Source organism: Oncorhynchus clarkii, unplaced genomic scaffold (assembly GCF_045791955.1).
Source record: "Oncorhynchus clarkii lewisi isolate Uvic-CL-2024 unplaced genomic scaffold, UVic_Ocla_1.0 unplaced_contig_708_pilon_pilon, whole genome shotgun sequence".
Classification (NCBI taxonomy): Eukaryota; Metazoa; Chordata; class Actinopteri; order Salmoniformes; family Salmonidae; genus Oncorhynchus; species Oncorhynchus clarkii.
In genome coordinates, this window is record NW_027258332.1 from 48,195 (window position 1) to 66,212 (window position 18,018).

The 18,018-nt window shown below is 43.6% G+C and overlaps 1 protein-coding gene across 1 annotated transcript; it reads right to left on the minus strand.

The window, feature by feature from the left end:
* Window positions 1-3,243: 3,243 nt before the first annotated feature.
* LOC139396687 (E3 SUMO-protein ligase CBX4-like) lies at window positions 3,244-11,089 on the minus strand. Its single transcript, XM_071143630.1, has 5 exons — window positions 10,731-11,089; window positions 10,588-10,631; window positions 9,634-9,699; window positions 6,889-6,955; window positions 3,244-5,379 (listed from the first exon to the last, which is right to left on the minus strand). Exons 1-5 carry the CDS (start codon window positions 11,073-11,075, stop codon window positions 3,940-3,942), a joined length of 1,962 nt encoding a protein of 653 aa, XP_070999731.1. The 5' UTR covers window positions 11,076-11,089; the 3' UTR covers window positions 3,244-3,939.
* Window positions 11,090-18,018: the final 6,929 nt, after the last annotated feature.

The window sequence follows — 18,018 nt, forward strand, 5'->3', positions numbered from 1 at the left end:
CCATCAATTGACATATCTATCTGTTCCAAGATTGAATGGCACACTCCCAGTGCCGAAAAACATTATTTGATAAGCAACTCCCAATGAAAGACCTCGGCATGTTTTCCAGTCCAGTCCAAGGTCTTTCACAATGTAATGGTTACACTGGTTTTAGGTCTATAGACAAGGTCATGGCCCATATTATGAAGTCTAAACAAGCCATTCAACATGTTCTGATGCTCATGTAACGTTTATGTATACGCATACTCCCTCCCAATATAGATAGTTCTACTTTGATTGTTACACTTGACTGGTCTGGGCCCGAATCATTGAGAAGCGCGCCCGCCTGTAAACTCGAAAGTTCCAGGAAGCAATACATTGACACATTTTGAGCCAAAATTCCAGGTATGTGCGCTTTTTTTCAACTGCATTCTAATCCATAATTTGGGTTGTCAATCAATTGGGCTTTGGGAGTTACTGTAGGCTACCATGCACATCTAAATAGAGTTAAGCATACATCTCAAATGGTCATTATGGAAACCCTAGATACAGTTGACAAATGTATAACTCTCACAGCACGTCTCCCACCAAAAGACAAGGCAACCTGACGCATCTCACGGCCATTATATAGGCCGAATTATGAATAGATCGACTGCATGCTCATTAGACGAGCCTACTGGATAGGCCAAGGTTATGCGTGTGTGGGGAAAAGAACAACCGAAGTCGAGGTCTACCACCCCATGACAGAACTTACCAGAAGGACAAATCTTGTATGTAGTCAGACCAAGACACATTGCTGAAACGGCACGTGAGTTTGTAAAAGCCTCAGTTGTGTTCTTACAAAAATGGAGTGAGTGTGGGAATACGTCAGTTGTAGCCTACATCAAACAGCCTACAAATGTGCAGCTGTGCGTGCGTCTTATTCAAAGTTCATGTAAAAGGCGTGAGACTTGGTTGATAGAAGTGAAAGTCTAATAGAGGTCTTCCTTCCCATTCTACAAAGCCTTCTACAAGAGGTATCACAATGTGATATTGCACAAGACCCTCACCCCCCCTCTATGTGGTAGTTCTGATTACATTCCTGCCAAGGGTCAAGCTGTCTAGCTCCAACAGAAAAATAACCCATCAGTAAAGTAGTAATAACACAAGTGCCCAGTAGTTATTTAACAGTTATTTACCAGTTATTTAAGACAGAAGGCCCTTTGTTCTGGATTGTATATGTGCTTATGTAACTTCATATGTGGTTCCATTCAGAGGTCACATTATTACCAACATTAATGTTTTTTAAAGGAAAGTTAGCCATTTTTGTCAAGTTGAAAACAAAAAACGTGGTCGGTAGCCAAGGCCTAAATATTAACTTTAGTTTCCAAATAAAGAACATCACATGGCATATAAGTAGAATAAGGTGAATAATTATTTAAAAAAATATATATATATATAATATTTTTGGGGGTAGTTGAAGGCAATTATAATGGCTGTTACAATATGCCAGTCTAAAAATAAAATATTTTTTCCCATACTGACTGAAATAATACTTCAATTCATTTGCCTTAAGCACTGAATGTCATGCACAGCATGTCCCCATAGCAGGCCAAAGTCAGACAATGTCAGAAAAAGGTCAGTTCTCTTGCTTTATTGTAAAACATAACATAGCTGTGCCAACAGTACTAATTCCAGCCCCTCCCCATCGGAACACACCTTAAAACAATTATTTAGCCTTTGAACCAACAAGTGCAGGGAAATGTAACCTGGCTCCAACAAATCAATGGTAACCAAAAGGATTCAAAACGTTACAAAGTTGTGCTAAATGATGTTCAGACAGGTATAAGATGTTCCACCTCTAATGCAGAGGGCATCTAAGTGAGCTTAGTTTTGGACAGCAAAATAATAATGATAATAAATAATATCTATTTAATCATTATCATCATAACAATCATATGTAAATCCATAATCTGTCATTTTCTTTCTTGCTTTGCATTCAGTGTGCATCGAAGGCAATTTAGACTGTAATGTAGGTTACATCCAACAAGGTTTCAACGACAGAAGAAACAACTCTAACATACACTTTAGCAGCAATATCAAAAGAGCTTGTGCTCATTGGATCATGTGTGTTAGGATCAAAATATCAGCCTCTAAACATAAGCGACTCACAATTAGCTTTTCTATTTTGCACAGAGATGGGTGTTAGGAAACACTGAAAATACACATGTATGACTTGTTACCCAGATAGCTTCGATAAGCTAAAGACAAAGAAGTTATACATGTCAATCTATCAGGCCTTTGTAAAGCAAGCGTCAAGTTAAGATGAATGCCCCTACTGTATGTGTGAAATGCAGAGGAGGCTGGTGGGAGGAGCTATAGGAGGACAGTCATTATAATGGATGGGATGGAATTAATGGAATGGAGTCAAACATGTGGTTTCCATATGTTTGATATGTTTGACTCCAATCCATTTATTCCACTCCAGCCATTACGAGAAGCCTTTCCTACCAGCCTCCTCTGGAGAAAAATGTCACCCTGTCATAAGGTCAACTTAAATGCAAAAATAGTCCTACATAGACCTGCCACAAATAGTTCTGCATAGACCTGCCACAAATAGTCCTACATAGACCTGCTGTATGGGCTTAGTAGACCATCTGTGGGGTCTTCACCCATGCAATACATCAACCTAATTAGGGTCACAAGTCAATTAATCAGAAATTATCTTAAAGGAAAAATGACTCAGTTGATAAATGAAAACTCTGGTCATCATTACTCACCTCTGAGAGCTAATTTCTTAAATGGTTTGCCTTCCTGCCACCGTGCAATTCAATAGTGCAAGTTATATTATACACTTTGTTTTCTCAAAAGGAAAACATGCAATGTAGCAGCTCATGGCTAAGATTGACAGGGTTTGCTGAAACCGGTGTTCAGTTAGTTGAAATATATGTGTGTAACTCTAGTTTTCAAACGAGAGAATTGGAGGATTTGTCGGAAGTTGGCTTCAATCTCATGTCAGAGTACACCCCTCGGTGAAACGGGGTCTGTATGATGTTGCTGTGGGTGCCCGGCACACCCAACATTCATATTTGCATTTCTTCTTCCATTCATTTCTCCTGCACTCACAAACAATAACAAAACTCACCAACGTGAAATATGACACAGTAGCCTCAGACTGAGCACACCTGGCTGGAGGGGATTGTAAAAGCAATGGAAATACGTATAAATCATATGGAGAATACATATACAGTACATAGTACAAATTAATATACACACATAGGTGAATGCAATGAAGTGCTTTTAAACGGATCTTTGATCACCATAGTTACTCAACATCATCTATTTATGGACCAAAATAACCGCCATTATTAAGTAGAACATACTGTATGTATAAAACGGCTTACATCTCAGGCTAAACTCTTAGGGAAAAAAAGCTGCTATCTAGAACCTAAAAGGGTCATTCGGCTGTCTACATAGGAGAACCCTTTGTAGGACTCTTTTCGGTACTAGGTAGAACCCTTTTGGTTCCAGGTAGAACCCTTTTGGGTTCGATGTAGAACCCTTTCCACACAGGGTTCTACATGGAACACAAAAGGGTTCTACTTGGAACCAGAAAGGGTTCTCATATGGGGACAGACAAAAAAAACTTTTCAAACCCTTTTTTCTAAGATTGTATATGTTTGGTATATACCATCAAGCCACAACAGCAAAAGCTATTCTATATGACTTGATATTTCATAATGGACATTTCACTAGTAATTAACATCCACCTGAATGCAGTCGCTGAAATCCATGAGGGCACTTTCTTGGCAACCACATTACCGAAGAGTTGAAGTATAAAACATCATAAGAAATGTATTGATTTTGAATTATAAATTATAAATCTCCATATGTACAAATCTTCACGTTTCTTTTTACATATACACATATTGATAAGGCCGTCAAATCAGTAGTCCTCTGTTTCGATAGGTCCAGGGACTGTTAAACAGAAACGTATTCCTTAAAAGTGACCGTGAGACAGTTCGTGGTGATGTCAGTGATGACAATGTTGCCCATAAAAGGAGAGAACATTAAGACAGACTCTTCTTTAGCCTCCTCTGTTGTTGTTGTTGCTGTTGTTGTTGTCGTTGTTGTTGTCTCTGACTCCTGTACCACTGCAGTTGGATCCTTATGCTCCGGTTCTGGCTCTGGCACTGGCTCAGGTTCAGGTTGCTTTCTGGTTCTAGAACAGCTAAGATCCATAGGTTCTTCCTGACTGATGCTGGTGTCCGTAATCTCATACCCATACCCGCTACTGCTGCTCCGGCGGGGGACAATGAGGTGGAGGTCCATGGGTTTGTCCTGGGGCGGAGTGGGCACAGCACTGGGGACACTGATGCTCCTGGAGCTCAGAAACGTTTTACACGCGCCCCTGTCCTCCTCGGGGTGGGAGAGCTTGCGTTTGCGGTCGTTATTTGTGGTGGGGAGTGTCCGTGTCTGGTCCATAGGGCTAGGGGTGGGGAGGCTAGTATCCATCGCCCAGGGGGAAGGGGTTGGGTTGGTGGTTAGCTGTAGGGGGTGATCATCCGGTAAGTCCGCCTGGCCCCTCGCAACCTCTGTGTTGTATTCCTCAGCCGTGCTGGGCGATGGTTTGGAGAAATGTCCGTCTTCTGGAGAGCGTTTCTTGGGATGCTCAGCGGCCGGCGTGGAACTGGCATTACAGATCTCTTTAGGGACATTGGTGGTTCCCTGTACCTTGGACATGTCTGACTGCTCAGCGTGTTGAGGTTTCTCTTCTCCAGTCAAGTCTGAAGAGTGTTTACCCTTGGCCGCCCCAGCCTTGTTGCCGTCCATGTACTTGCTCATGACGATGACAATGCGTCCATTCTTGTTCTTGTTCTTGATGATCTTCATCTTGCTGCTGACAGCACTGGGAAGGGCTGCCTCCTTTGGGCTGGGCTTCAGGGCGCATTCGCTCTCAGCCTCGTTGACACGCACCGCTGCTTTCTTCATCTCCACCACCGTCACGTCTTTGACTTTGCTCAGGCAGCCCGTGTTTTTGTCGCGAACCCATTTCTGCTGCAGTGCCGGTGGCAGGTTCCACCCAGGGTTGGGATTGGTGGGCGGACTGGGTTCCTGACCTTTGACCATGTCTTTGAGCCTGGTGGACTGGGTGTTGTACATATTAGGGTCAGGCTGGTAGTGGTGGTGTTTCTTGCTGTTGAGCTGATAGAATAACTTCTTCTTCCCGTTGCCCAGCTGGTCTGCTGAGACTTCCTGTTTGCTGGGCTGGTATTGGTGGTGCTTCTTGCTGTTCAGCTGGTACTGTTGGGGCTGGGAGCGGTGCATCTGGATCGGGTCTGACCTGAGGTAGTTCTCGGCCTCCGGAGACGTCTCCTCAAATCCAGCAGGGATGCTGGATCTCCGTGCAAACGAGGGAAGCTGAAAAAGTCGGAAGACAATGGAAGGTTATTATTCTGAAAAATGAAGGCACTCCTTTCATCTTTTATTGTTCGGGTTTAACTGATGAGGGAAATAGAAAAGGCAAAAGATAACCAACAGAAATCTATCCTAAGTCTACATTTATGCTATGTTGCTTCTCATAACTAGTCCTTAGCCGTAGCCAGCAATCCAATCCAATTCAAAAGGACATTATAAATCCCCTCAAGGGTAATTCAAGACATTGTCGGAGCACAAGAATACAATATCATTGCATAAATTATCCACATACTGTAAGCCTAAATGCAACACACAGGCCTTGGCTAATGGCTACATTTGTACATTGGGATTCAGATGTTATCGGAACATTACATTCTAGTTCTTGGCTAACCTGGCATAAAGGACACAGACAACCGATCTATAACTTTGTGTGAGGAGAGCATCCAGTCAGTGCTCTCGGTCTGGGATTCCTTCCTCCATCTTCTCAGATCCCTCCCCCCTCTTTCCCTCTCCACTTCCCATGCATGACCCACCCCCCAGGCCATGAGAATGCTATTTCAGAAAGGGGAGGAAGACGCTATGTCTGTGACCTCAGGGTCACTTAGGTGCCACTAGACATGTCACGCATGATCCTTGATGTCAAACCACGTGTGGTTGTAGCAAAGTGGTGTGTCTCTTAAAGGCCCACTTTGTACAGACATTTTTGAGGATTGTCTATCCTTGCATCCATATCTATGAACTTGAGAGTGGTTACATTTCTCCAGCCTTATCCATCAGCTTTGTAGCAAACTAAGTGGCAGGGCTGCCATTTTGTTGTTTTTCAAATGAAGTGGGTCTTTCAGGGCTTGACTACTCGTAGTAATAAACACAGTGGCACTAAATCACTAGCCTTTTGTAATTAAATCTGGCTCCAAGTGTGTTCTTACAAAATACTCAACCTCAGGGAACTGTGAACTATGTTCTGTTATTCTTTCACTTCTGCTTTGAATAATTCTAGAAAAGGCACATTTTAGAGCTAACAAATTGCTCGCGTGAAAATGGAATGGCATACCAAATGTCCCATAGGCAACATGGTTATTCATTTGGGGAGGAGAAAATAACACTTGTAAAATCTTAAAAGGGAAACAGCCATTTGCACATGTGGCTATTAGCATAAAATAAAATGAATGCGCTCAAGCAATACTTCCAGAGCCTGAGGCAACAAACTGGGTTTCATGATGAGTGTGTAGGTCAGACCAGCTGGAGGGCCCCATACCTCTCTCTCTCTTTCCTAATGCAAATCTACTCAAAATAACCACAGATATAATGACAGGGATCTCCAAAACACCTGACACTGGTGTGTTACAGGAACTTCTGCGCTCTCTCTCTCTTTCTCTCTCTCTCTCTCTCTCTCTCTGCTGTTCAGTGGCATGGCAACAGAATGGCTGACTGAAAATCCTGTTATTTTTAAACAAATGGAACTATTAAACATAAAAACAATATGGACAATAAGGCGGGGATGATGATCGTTACCTGGACTAAGAGATGTTTTGGTTTTGGTCCACGTTTACGATATCCCATCAACTGTTCCTGTCTCTCTCTGTAAAAGATGATGAAAAAAACATATATTTACCATGAGGGTGGAGGTTGGCAGGAAACATCATCTTGTGTCATCAAAAGATGTTTGACGTATTGACATACTGGTAGCTTTACAAAATATGAATGAACTGTACACATTGACAGATGTGCACAAACAGAACTAAGTTTGCAAATATATCTCTCTATTGGTCTTATTAATAATTCCGTAGCATCTCTAGACCAATTTATTTTTGAAATAATCTCTTCAAGGTCAAAAGTGGAATTCTGATTTTGAAGGCTAATGAAGACCCGTGTGTGACATGCTGCAAAGCATTCTGGTCTGTCTGTATTTGCATAACTCTCTCCATAGTAATATGCCCATCATTCCATATTCTCATTATAATGAAGGATTTCAATTAGTTCTACAGCAGGGGGAGAATCTCCCCCTCTCTTCCACATCCTCTCCCACCGCCAGTCCTTACACCTCCCAATGGTTCTGTCACAGTCAAATCCTAATTAGGGTCACATGGTGTGTATGAAATTGAATAAATACAAGGTTGAAGTAGGGTTTACTGAAAATGAAATAACTGCAGCACAACAGCATCTACACTGCATAAAAATTAGGTGACAAGGTGTGTATGAAATTGAATAAATACAAGGTTGAAGTAAGGTTTACTGAAAATGAAATAACTGCAGCACAACAGCATCTACCCTGCATAAGGATTAGGTGAACACAATGGTCTATTATTAACTATGCACATTTGAATATATTGGGTTGTATTCCCGAGTAAATTACACTCACTGAATAAATGAATTTATAACTAGATTCCAGAGAACTATAGCCTACCAAGAATAACATTAGATTTGTTTGGGTTTACAAAACTCTTCCCACAAAAAGAAGAGAGAGAGCTGTGCAGGACGTTATTATTCTGTTGTGATCATATGCACAGTCATGTCCATATGAAATAATAGCTCCCTGGTTGAGGCCTTATGTCATAACATTCTCGTAAATATGACCCACTAGCCCAATGGCAGCTGGACTCGACGCACCCGCACCGCTGTGCATTAGCGCATGTGGCTAACACACAGCATTAATGTAGTAGGTATTATATGCTACGGTATGAATGTTTAAGCAAAACACTGAGCAAACCCGTGATGACACGGCCAGTCCCCGTGAACTTTCTGCACCATAAAGCAATAACGTGGTGTAATTTTACACCGGAGACGTCCAGCGGGGCAACCTCCCTTTATAGAAGATTTGGCAATTACAACCTCCCATGTCGATTCCCCTCCCCCATCCCCCGGGACCAGAGCAGAGCGAGCCGAACACACAGGCCTGCTCCTTCCCTCCCCACACAGCGCAGAGGCAGCGCTCTGAGACCGACCGTCCAGCCGACACAGACAAGGCCGCCGGGGGACTGGAGAATATGAGGTCGCCAACTGGAAATGCCGGAGAGCAGTGGATGTCAATTACGGTTTCCATAAATGTGATACCCATCCCCCGTACTTTAGGCTTTCAGCTTTCTATGCATCTCCCTGTCCCCACACCGACTTGAAGCACGGAGTGGTGGTGGTGGCCTTTGGGGCGGGTAGCCTAGGTTATCCAGTGGGTGAGAGAGAGACCAGCCACCTGCACCAAGCAATGCTGTTGTGATACGTTGTTGGAGTGAAATGATTGCGACATATGTGGTCATTAACGCAATCGAGTATGCATGACATTGCATGTGATGTAGGCTATTTGTGAATTTGCGGGGCAAAATTGTTTAAGCCCTATAGGCTTTCGCACAGACATGATACTTTTATGCAGCCTTGCTTATAATCAACTCTTATAGATACTCCAAAGGTTTTAGCTAATACAAAGAGTATTCCGATCAATAGTTATGAAATAAAATGTGGTTTAAATATCCCATTGCGTTTGAATGTAGCCAAACGATAGGCCTAATCATTCGTCGCCTGAATCTTAAAGCTAATTGTTGAAATCAGCCCATGTTTCTGACTACACAAGAGTGGTTTTGTCATTATAAGGACTTTCACAAGGACATATTCATGAATTGACTCACAGGGACCAGACTATCAAAATAGTATTAGGCCTATATGCGCAAATTCGTCGTTCATTCACAATGGCATCCCAGCGCCGTTATTTTCTCCAAAACTGGCTCACTTTTGACAGCAGCCCAAGTCTTCGATTGTAATAGGCTACACAATAGGGCCGTAAGAGGGTAAATTAGGCCAATAGGAAGATTGCTAATGAAGGATATTGACTTTATACATATATTTACACAGTTTATTGATGGACAACCTCACACCGAATGTCTAATTACAACATCTTCCTCCGTTTATTTTTCTCAAGTTTATTTTATTTTGTAGCAGTTCTTTGCATAGGACTAGCCTACATTAACTGCCATGCCGTGGATCATGGACTCATTGAGACCCAGACCTTGACAACAACCCATGGAATAGTCTAGGCTATTAAAATGCAGAATGCAGAATTGAATCCTAAAACTATGCACACGTGCGTGTATCTAATCAACCCATAAACGTGTCTTTGGAGTTCTCCCAACATTCAAACACATCCCCCCATGGGAGGCGGTGTGGTGTATGAATAACATGCGCTGCTATACCCACCGCCCCCCTCCTCTCGTGACCATATAAGGTCACGACTCAACTCGAGGCTGCTAGGCCATATCCAAGGTCTCTCACCTGTTTTGGAACGCCACGAGAAGGCGCGGGTCAAGGATGTTTTCCTCGGGTTCCCATGTGTTGTATCTGTAGAAAGAACAGAAAACAATATGTAATTCATGTTGAGAAAAACAACATAGGCTATTTCCTTTTACAATATAGAGGCTAAGGTTGTCTCAATATATTATAGTTTTTTTTTTTTTTTACCTTTATTTAACTAGGCAAGTCAGTTAAGAACAAATTCTTATTTTCAATGACGGCCTAGGAACAGTGGGTTAACTGCCTGTTCAGGGGCAGAACGACAGATTTGTACCTTGTCAGCTTATGAATTACATACTATCCTTGACTCTAGCCCACAACGTCGTTACAGTAGTCTTCATGCGTAAAGTAGCCTATACACCAGCATGTTCCAAAAATGTGTTATAGCCTACTAACGGGTTCATCTCTTGGATGATTCACTATGTCTCGCAAGGGAAGACAATTCCAAAACAAATGCGGATCATGCCTGCCATAGCAAATAACCCTGGCTGTGTCTCAAGTAGGCTACGCGAGAGAGAGAGCAGTACACCATTCAAAAGACAGGGTAGGGTCCCTGCTCTATCCAAACGCGAACGGTATAAGACCAATACTCTTTGCACTGTGCACCGAGTTACAGTCGGCCATTTTAACACCACTGTCTCGTAAATTCGCTGGCAGTGCAGAAATAATTAAAACGGGATTACATGGCTGTGCCTACCCCCTTCCCTCGCATAAATTAGTGAAGGCATCCGTATCGTTCTCCCTCTCTTTCTCGCTGGCTTTCTCGCTCCCCTCTATCTCTATTTAGCTCGCGCGCGCGTCCCCGTAGCTGCCTTTCGAGCGAGGATTTTTTTGTTGAAAAACAAAATCGGTTGCTGCCTGCAAAATCCACATATGGGTACTATCGTGTGTCCGAGCATTTAAAATCATATGAGCAATACAATGTTTCACACTTACTTGGGAGACCACCCTCTCCACTTTACCAGGTATTCTATTTTGCCCTGTAAGAGAAGGGAGAAAGAGAGAGATTTGGTGAGAAAACCGATAACATTCTAATTGAGCTCAACGCTATTGAAATGTGCATTGGAGAGAAGTTTTACCTTCCGAATGCGCTTCTTTTCGATACCCTCCACCGCAAAGACGTGCTCTCCCGCGGCAGGTAGCTCCATTCTGGCTTGAATCCGTTTGAAGCGAACGAACGTTGAAATACGTTGATGCCTTCGTTCACTCGGTGCGTTCTCTCCTTTGGTAATTTTCCAGTTATAAGAAACCAAACTGTAATCCCTCCACCACTCCTCTCTCTCGCTCCTTCTCGCTCTCTCTGTCGCTCTCTTGCCCTCTCCTCTCTCTCTCTCACACACACACTCTCGCTGGGTCCTGGCTCGAAGGCAGTAAGCAGAAAGATATCCACAGTCCACACTAGTGAGGCTGCAAGAACACTTCATGCAATAGCCAGGCACATGACGTCAGAGCGAAGAGGGGGAGGTGAAAGGCAGAGGTTTGTACCCGCTCCGTGTGTGTGGAGCAGAGTTGGGCTGCAAGAGACAGGCAGCTATGGAAATGATAATCCATTACTGTATAATTTACATCCTCGAGCAAACCATACCTTTGTTGACTAAATATGTATCCTATACCAGGTTCATTCGATCTGCACAATATGTATGTTGAATTGGAATCTTCCAATGCCATTTAGAAAAATAAAATACAAAAATGTAGTTTGAGAACATGTTTCATGTTTAGGACTTTTCAGAGGTGTATAACAACATGCTACTGATGCTTTATAGTCTATGTTCCCCAAAAATTATACTTGGCAATTTGTATCATCAACTTGCTGGGAATGGAAAGGAATTGAACAGAATATAATATAAGACGCAGGTGCAAAGTGTTCTCCGAATGTTAGGCACATAAGAGCCTGTCGATACGATGATCGTGTCTGTAAATGTAATAGATACATTATGCAATGGATTCAAGAATTGCTAATCAAAATACGTTATGAAAGAGTTTTCATAATGAAGCCTAAGAGCCGAAATTGGTCAGTGGGACAACACGTGTCAACCTTCAGATTAATATAAACGTGTTGTTGTGGATGCTGAAAATGTTAATAATAACTTTACATTATTCAAAGGGAAATTGGGTCATATTTTAAGGTTTCCTAAAGAAATGGGCACAATTCAATGAAGAGGGGCATTCAGTGGGCATTGGTTTAATGCGACCCCAGTAGGCTAGGCTATGCGTCATGTTCTTCAACGACGACCATAAACTGCCTATTGACTTTACCTTTTGACTTTCATGATCATACTCAATGCAGTAGCCTGCTTGAATTATTTTAAAATGTGGAGAGCCTATCGGTTATGAGGTTACCAAATATCTAGGTCATGCACTAGGCTACTCTACACCGAAACCACTTTCGTATGCTCCGGTCGTTCACAAATGCCATTTGAACATTGATAGACATCAGACGACTGCTGTAATCGATATTTTGCGTAACTTTAGGCTTATATTAGCCATATATGGCTAAATGTGCTCTCTAAAATGTAACTCAATAATATTTCAATAGGCTATTAAAATGCATGTGTAGAAAGATACGAGCTATAGTAAAGCAACTTCATATGCTACCCTGCTGTGTCGGGTACTACTTAATTTAATAGTTGTGCCATTAATATTTAAGCTACTCGTTTGTAGGAAATTAATGATTGATTAGACGACCGATAACACCATTGCGCATTTGGTGTATATGCCGCAATGGTGACACATTTTGATCAGGTCTACCTCGAAACGATTAGACGAGGGGTAAATCGAGAAGTCAACACCAAAATGCCAAGTATTCTAGCTGATACATAAAGCGTTTCCCTCTCAACTATAATTCAGCACCACAGGGGTTAATGCACGATCTTCCATAGAGCGGCAACCGCCAGCCTATTGCAACCAGGCACGATACAGCGCTGCCCTTCCTTATAAGGTAATGGATAGAAACGAGTGTAATATCACACCGTGTAATAATTAAAAGCCATATTTCACACTCGAAATACATACTGGGCGACGTCCTGATACCACCTGCCGTAAAAGCGCTCGTGAAAACGACGGATTTGGATCATATTCACGGTTTTCATTTGCCCTTCAACTGCGGTCAGAGAGCGAATACGCCCTGCTCCCTTAGCAACAGCATTCGGAGCGAAATACAATTTAACTGGGACTATAGAGCCAATACAGCCCGTAATTAAATGTCATAGGTAGCGCTCACGTTTTTCTATCGTTTGCGAATTTCCTGTCTTATTAGTTAAGCGTTTTAGAAACGAAATGCATGGCTGGAGGCAACATGAAGCCGTGGAGTGAAGACGATATCTATCATTTATAGGTGTTATTTTCAATGGCTGTTAAATTGTATATAGTAGTAGGCTCATTCCCCTTCCATGAAGTGATATTAGTAGGGATGATTTTATGACACATTCATTTTTCATTGGCTGCTCCTGACGCAGCCATTCTGCAATGCTGCTGCCGACTTTTTCCTGATAAGAGTTTGATGGAATGTCGCAAGTGCATTTTTGTGTTGTCTCTCACGTCGATACAAACATCCAAGTCAGCACAACCACATAAATGTCTACACACTAACCTTGTATAATCACCACTGAACAGAAACGAACGAGCCTACTAAAGTAGGCTTAGAAACGCATTGCACATAATACATTGTTGTTTCAGAAGGTATTTGTCTGTTTGAACTACGTGATATGGTTTTATGTTGTAGTTTTTGTTTTTGTTTCAGCATTTACTTTTCAAGTAAAACAAATGCCGCCCCATTTAATAAACCCTATTCCAGACTCACAAACTACTGTAGGCTGTGAGAATTCAGGTATAGGCTAAATCAACCAACCTGCCAACCCTGCGAGAATTGGTAATCATTTGGGTGTGGTTGCACATTTGCAAGTAGACTCTTTTAATACATGGTCTCACACCTTGATTACATGAAACGTTTCCCGCCGTGTTGGCCTATAGCCAATGTTGTTCTCGGACCATATGATCATTATATCCGCCTCTGAACACACAGGTGCAAAAACTCACTGGTTTGACTCCAGGCTCTGATGCATCTCTAGTCAATAGCTGTGCCAATAGTTTTAGGTAAAGGCAATCAACTTCGATTGTTCATTCCGACTAATAAAGGATTAGGATGCCTAAATACAACCGTTTCTAATTCATATTGTTGGATGTGTATTGAAGATAGTAGGTATTCCATTCCGACAGTGTTTCTATAGCACCACATTGTTTATTTTATAGAGAGCATTTATTTAGCCAGGTTGAATCCAAACATTGTAAAATAATTCTATAGTTATGAAAGCAGTAATTGAACAAAAAAAATACTTGAATTGATTGAAGTTTATTAACAGATAATTGCACTTTATAAAGCGGGAATAGGCCTATGCGTAAAACGGTAGGCACAATGTACCAATGCTGCTCGCAGTGTATCTCAACGTTTCTCCATGACATACGTTCACAGTCTAAGTCTATATAAATTGTGTCTATTTGTGACCGGATAAAGTATACCATCTTGTATGAACCGTGGACGATGTTAACCCACAATTACTACGTTATCTTATTCACACTAACTTCTCGAGTCTGGGAAACAAAATACATCGTTTTTGTGGTGTAAAGCAACTGTAAAATTGACACAACAGTCGAGCCAAAAAGACAGAATACATTTTTTCAAATGAGAAATGGCATGGCACATGTTCTAAAAATGTAAAACATTTCTGCTACTGTTAAGCTATCAGATATGAAGGTCAAAATGCGGTGGATTGCAACTCCTGTTGGAATGTCCATGACGGTGTTACAGAAAACGAATGTTAGATATGCATGTACATACATGGGCCTGGGTTAGAATGTAGAAGCTTTCTGTTCCGTCATCCCATGGGTAGCTCATTTATCATAGAATGGATGGTGGAAGCACTGTGCCATTTAATACATTAAATAACTGATGGTTTACCACTGTTTATCAGACTGGGCTAAGCCTTTGGGCAGGAACATACTTTATAGAATACACAAATGCTGTAGTCTCATATGTTGTATTTCGTTATTACTTGTGTACATTTGCGCTGTGTGTAGATCTTCACTATACCTCATATGGCAAGAGAGGTCTGCAGATCCCCAGGAAGTGAGAGAGTAAAAGAGATTGAGAAAGAGGTGTGTGCATGTTTGTGTATGTGTGTGCCTGTGTGTGTGCCTGTGTGCGTGTGTGTATATCTGTGTGTGTTCAGCAGGGCCCAGGGTCAGGCTAAACCGTGATCTCTGCTCCCCTCACCGTGGGGAGTCATGAGGCGGTGAGGAGAGAGATGCTGGGTGAGATCCCAGACTATGACCTTTTCACAGACTCATCCCAGAGCCTCTCTCTCTCTCCGCTCACAGTCTCTCTCTCACAGCCTGCCTGTATAATCATCCAACCCACAAAATGGTGTCTGCTTAGAGAGGGCTTGGCACTTGTAGTGCCCAGACTGTGCCAACTGGTGAAATGGAGAGATCTGGGTGGCGGGGCAAAGTGGGACAGAAGAGGGAGAGAATACAAGAGAAAGAGGAGAGAGTGAAGAGGGCAAAGAGAGGGAGAGGAAATGTCAAAAAGGAAAGGAGAATAGGATTAGAAAGGGAGGGATGGGAGGAGGGAAAGAGGAGAGAAAAAGAGAGATATGAGAGAGAGAGAGAGAGAGAGAGAGAGAGGCAGCAGCACCAGCAGCAGTAACAGCAGCAGGACCACAACGGATGCCTGCATTGCTCAGCCAAGCATCTGATTCATCTCTCACAGAAAGATGGAAGAAAAGAGGATTGGATGAGGGGACAGAGTGGAGGGGTAGAGGGGTAGAAGGGGTTGGGGGGTATTACAAAAATGTTAAGAGGGCCCTACAGCCATTCTCACAACGCTCAGTGGGCGGTCATTAAGCCCCCCTATCAAACAGGCTGATGTGGCAGGGAGAGGGGGAGACGCACAGAATTAGGAGGGGACGTTTTCCCTCCATGAGAATGCAGTTTGAGATTCTTCAAGCTGTACACTGTATATCTGGCAACCTTGAAACACTTGGATTTTCGACAATGCGGTTTAGCTTATTCCAAGCCTTGTCGAATTAGCAACTCTATTATGGGGAAGGAAGTGATTTTGTTTGCACGCTTGGAAAAAAAGCATAATCAATGCATTGTAATCACTGCATTCATTTAGATCAATTCTGTCATAGTTGAATATGCCAAGTAAACATATGAATTCATTGAAAATGATGTGACAATACAGCTGGTCATTTTAAATCCAGACTCCTAGCATTGAGGTTTTAATGCAGCTATCTCCCTTCATCTTGGTCTTTTTCTGACATATGTTCAATTATGATAATGGTAACAAATGAAAGCCATTAGTATCCAATTAATCTTGGCACGCTGCAGATGTTAAAGGCCCAGTGTAGTCAAAAACGTGATTTCCTGTGTTTTATATATATTTCCACACTATGAGGTTGGAATGATACTGTGAAAATGTGAAAATGATGACAATGCCCTTCTAGTGTAAGAGCTGTTTGAAAAGACCGCCTGAAATTTCTGCTTGTTTTGGTGGGATGGAGTTACAGATGATGCCGGTAAATTAGTTAATAGACAAATAGAGAAAGAGAGTTCCAAACTTCTCTCCCAATAACAGTTCATTTTCAGTTTCCCCCTCCTCACTTAGACCACTCCCGGGTAGTCCAAGCCAAATTCTTGCTTGAGAAATTGCTCTTTGCTAAGAAGCAATTTTTCTTTCTTTTTGACCATTTTAATTGAAAACAATCACGGGAAGGAACTTAATTATTACCCAGAAATGATTTGATATTGTGATAAAAATGGCTCCATTCGACCTTTAATGTAGCCTACAGCCTCTGCATCAGGCTGTATGGGCTGTGTGTATTAATGCGGGAGGGAAGTGGAAATTCCTCCTCCAGTGTCTTTGTCAGGCCCATTGTTGTCGTGTGGGGCTGGTCCATGGAGAGGAGCTCCCTGTGAGGGTGGGCTGCCTCACTTTCCTCCCTGCCTGCCTGTCGTCGTGTGGGGCTTGCTCAGTCCCCGCCCCCCCTAACCACCCCTCCTGCGACCCCCCTCTACTCCCATACCCAGGAGCCTGAGCAAGGGGTGTGTGGGTGGGAGTGAGGGGGAGCGGGTGGCGGGGAGGGGGGCTGATAGAGAGCACCGTGCTCCCTGGGGATTGGGGCTCTAGTAGGGTGTGTGGGTGGGAGTGAGGGGGAGCGGGGAGGGGGCTGATAGAGAGCACCATGCTCCCTGGGGATGGGAGATCTAGTAGGGTGTGTGTGGTGGGAGTGAGGGGGAGCGGGGAGGGGGCTGATAGAGAGCACCATGCTCCCTGGGGATTGGGGCTCTAGTAGGGTGTGTTGGTGGGAGTGAGGGGGAGCGGGGAGGGGGCTGATAGAGAGCACCATGCTCCCTGGGGATGGGAGATCTAGTAGGGTGTGTGGGTGGTAGTGAGGGGGAGCGGGGAGGGGGCTGATAGAGAGCACCATGCTCCCTGGGGATGGGAGATCTAGTAGGGTGTGTGGGTGGGAGTGAGGGGGAGCGGGGAGGGGGGGCTGATAGAGAGCACCATGCTCCCTGAGGATGGGAGGTCTAGTAGGGTGTGTGGGTGGGAGTGAGGGGGAGCGGGGAGGGGGGCTGATAGAGAGCACCATGCTCCCTGGGGATGGGAGGTCTAGCAGGGTGTGTGGGTGGGAGTGAGGGGGAGCGGGGAGGGGGGCTGATAGAGAGCACCATGCTCCCTGGGGTTGGGAGGTCTAGCAGGGTGTGTGGGTGGGAGTGAGGGGGAGCGGGGAGCGGGGAGGGGGGCTGATAGAGAGCACCATGCTCCCTGGGGATGGGAGGTCTAGCAGGGTGTGTGTGGTGGAATCCGCTGTAGCAGACCTGTCAATAGTGTATCGAGCCACGGCGCTATGCTGGCCTGGGATGCAGTCTATGTACACTTTGGATTCTACAGGGCAGGCATAACACACAAATACAGAAGGAATAAATACAGACTACTGCCCTCAATTATACCTATGTAGCAAACGCAGTTTCCCACGCCAGCTGTGAGACAATGTCTGTTTCCATGTTTGACCGTTAGGATGTGGTTTCATCTTTATGAACTACAGCCCACTGTCTCTTTGTTCTTGTAACGTGGAGTGGGTCCATTCATTAGTGTCTCAGGCTGACATCCCATAACCGGAGCTCTTTCTTCAGATTCACTTCCTCTTCCTGGCTCCTGTTATGTTAATGATGAGTGGCATAGCTAGGCCCGTCGTCTTTGGCTGAGTGCTTATGATCCTTGTTGTCTTCCCCTTCCGTCTCTTGGGACGGCTTATTTGCTTGTTTTAATTGCATTTTAATTTACAATAGCCTGGAAAGGCTGTG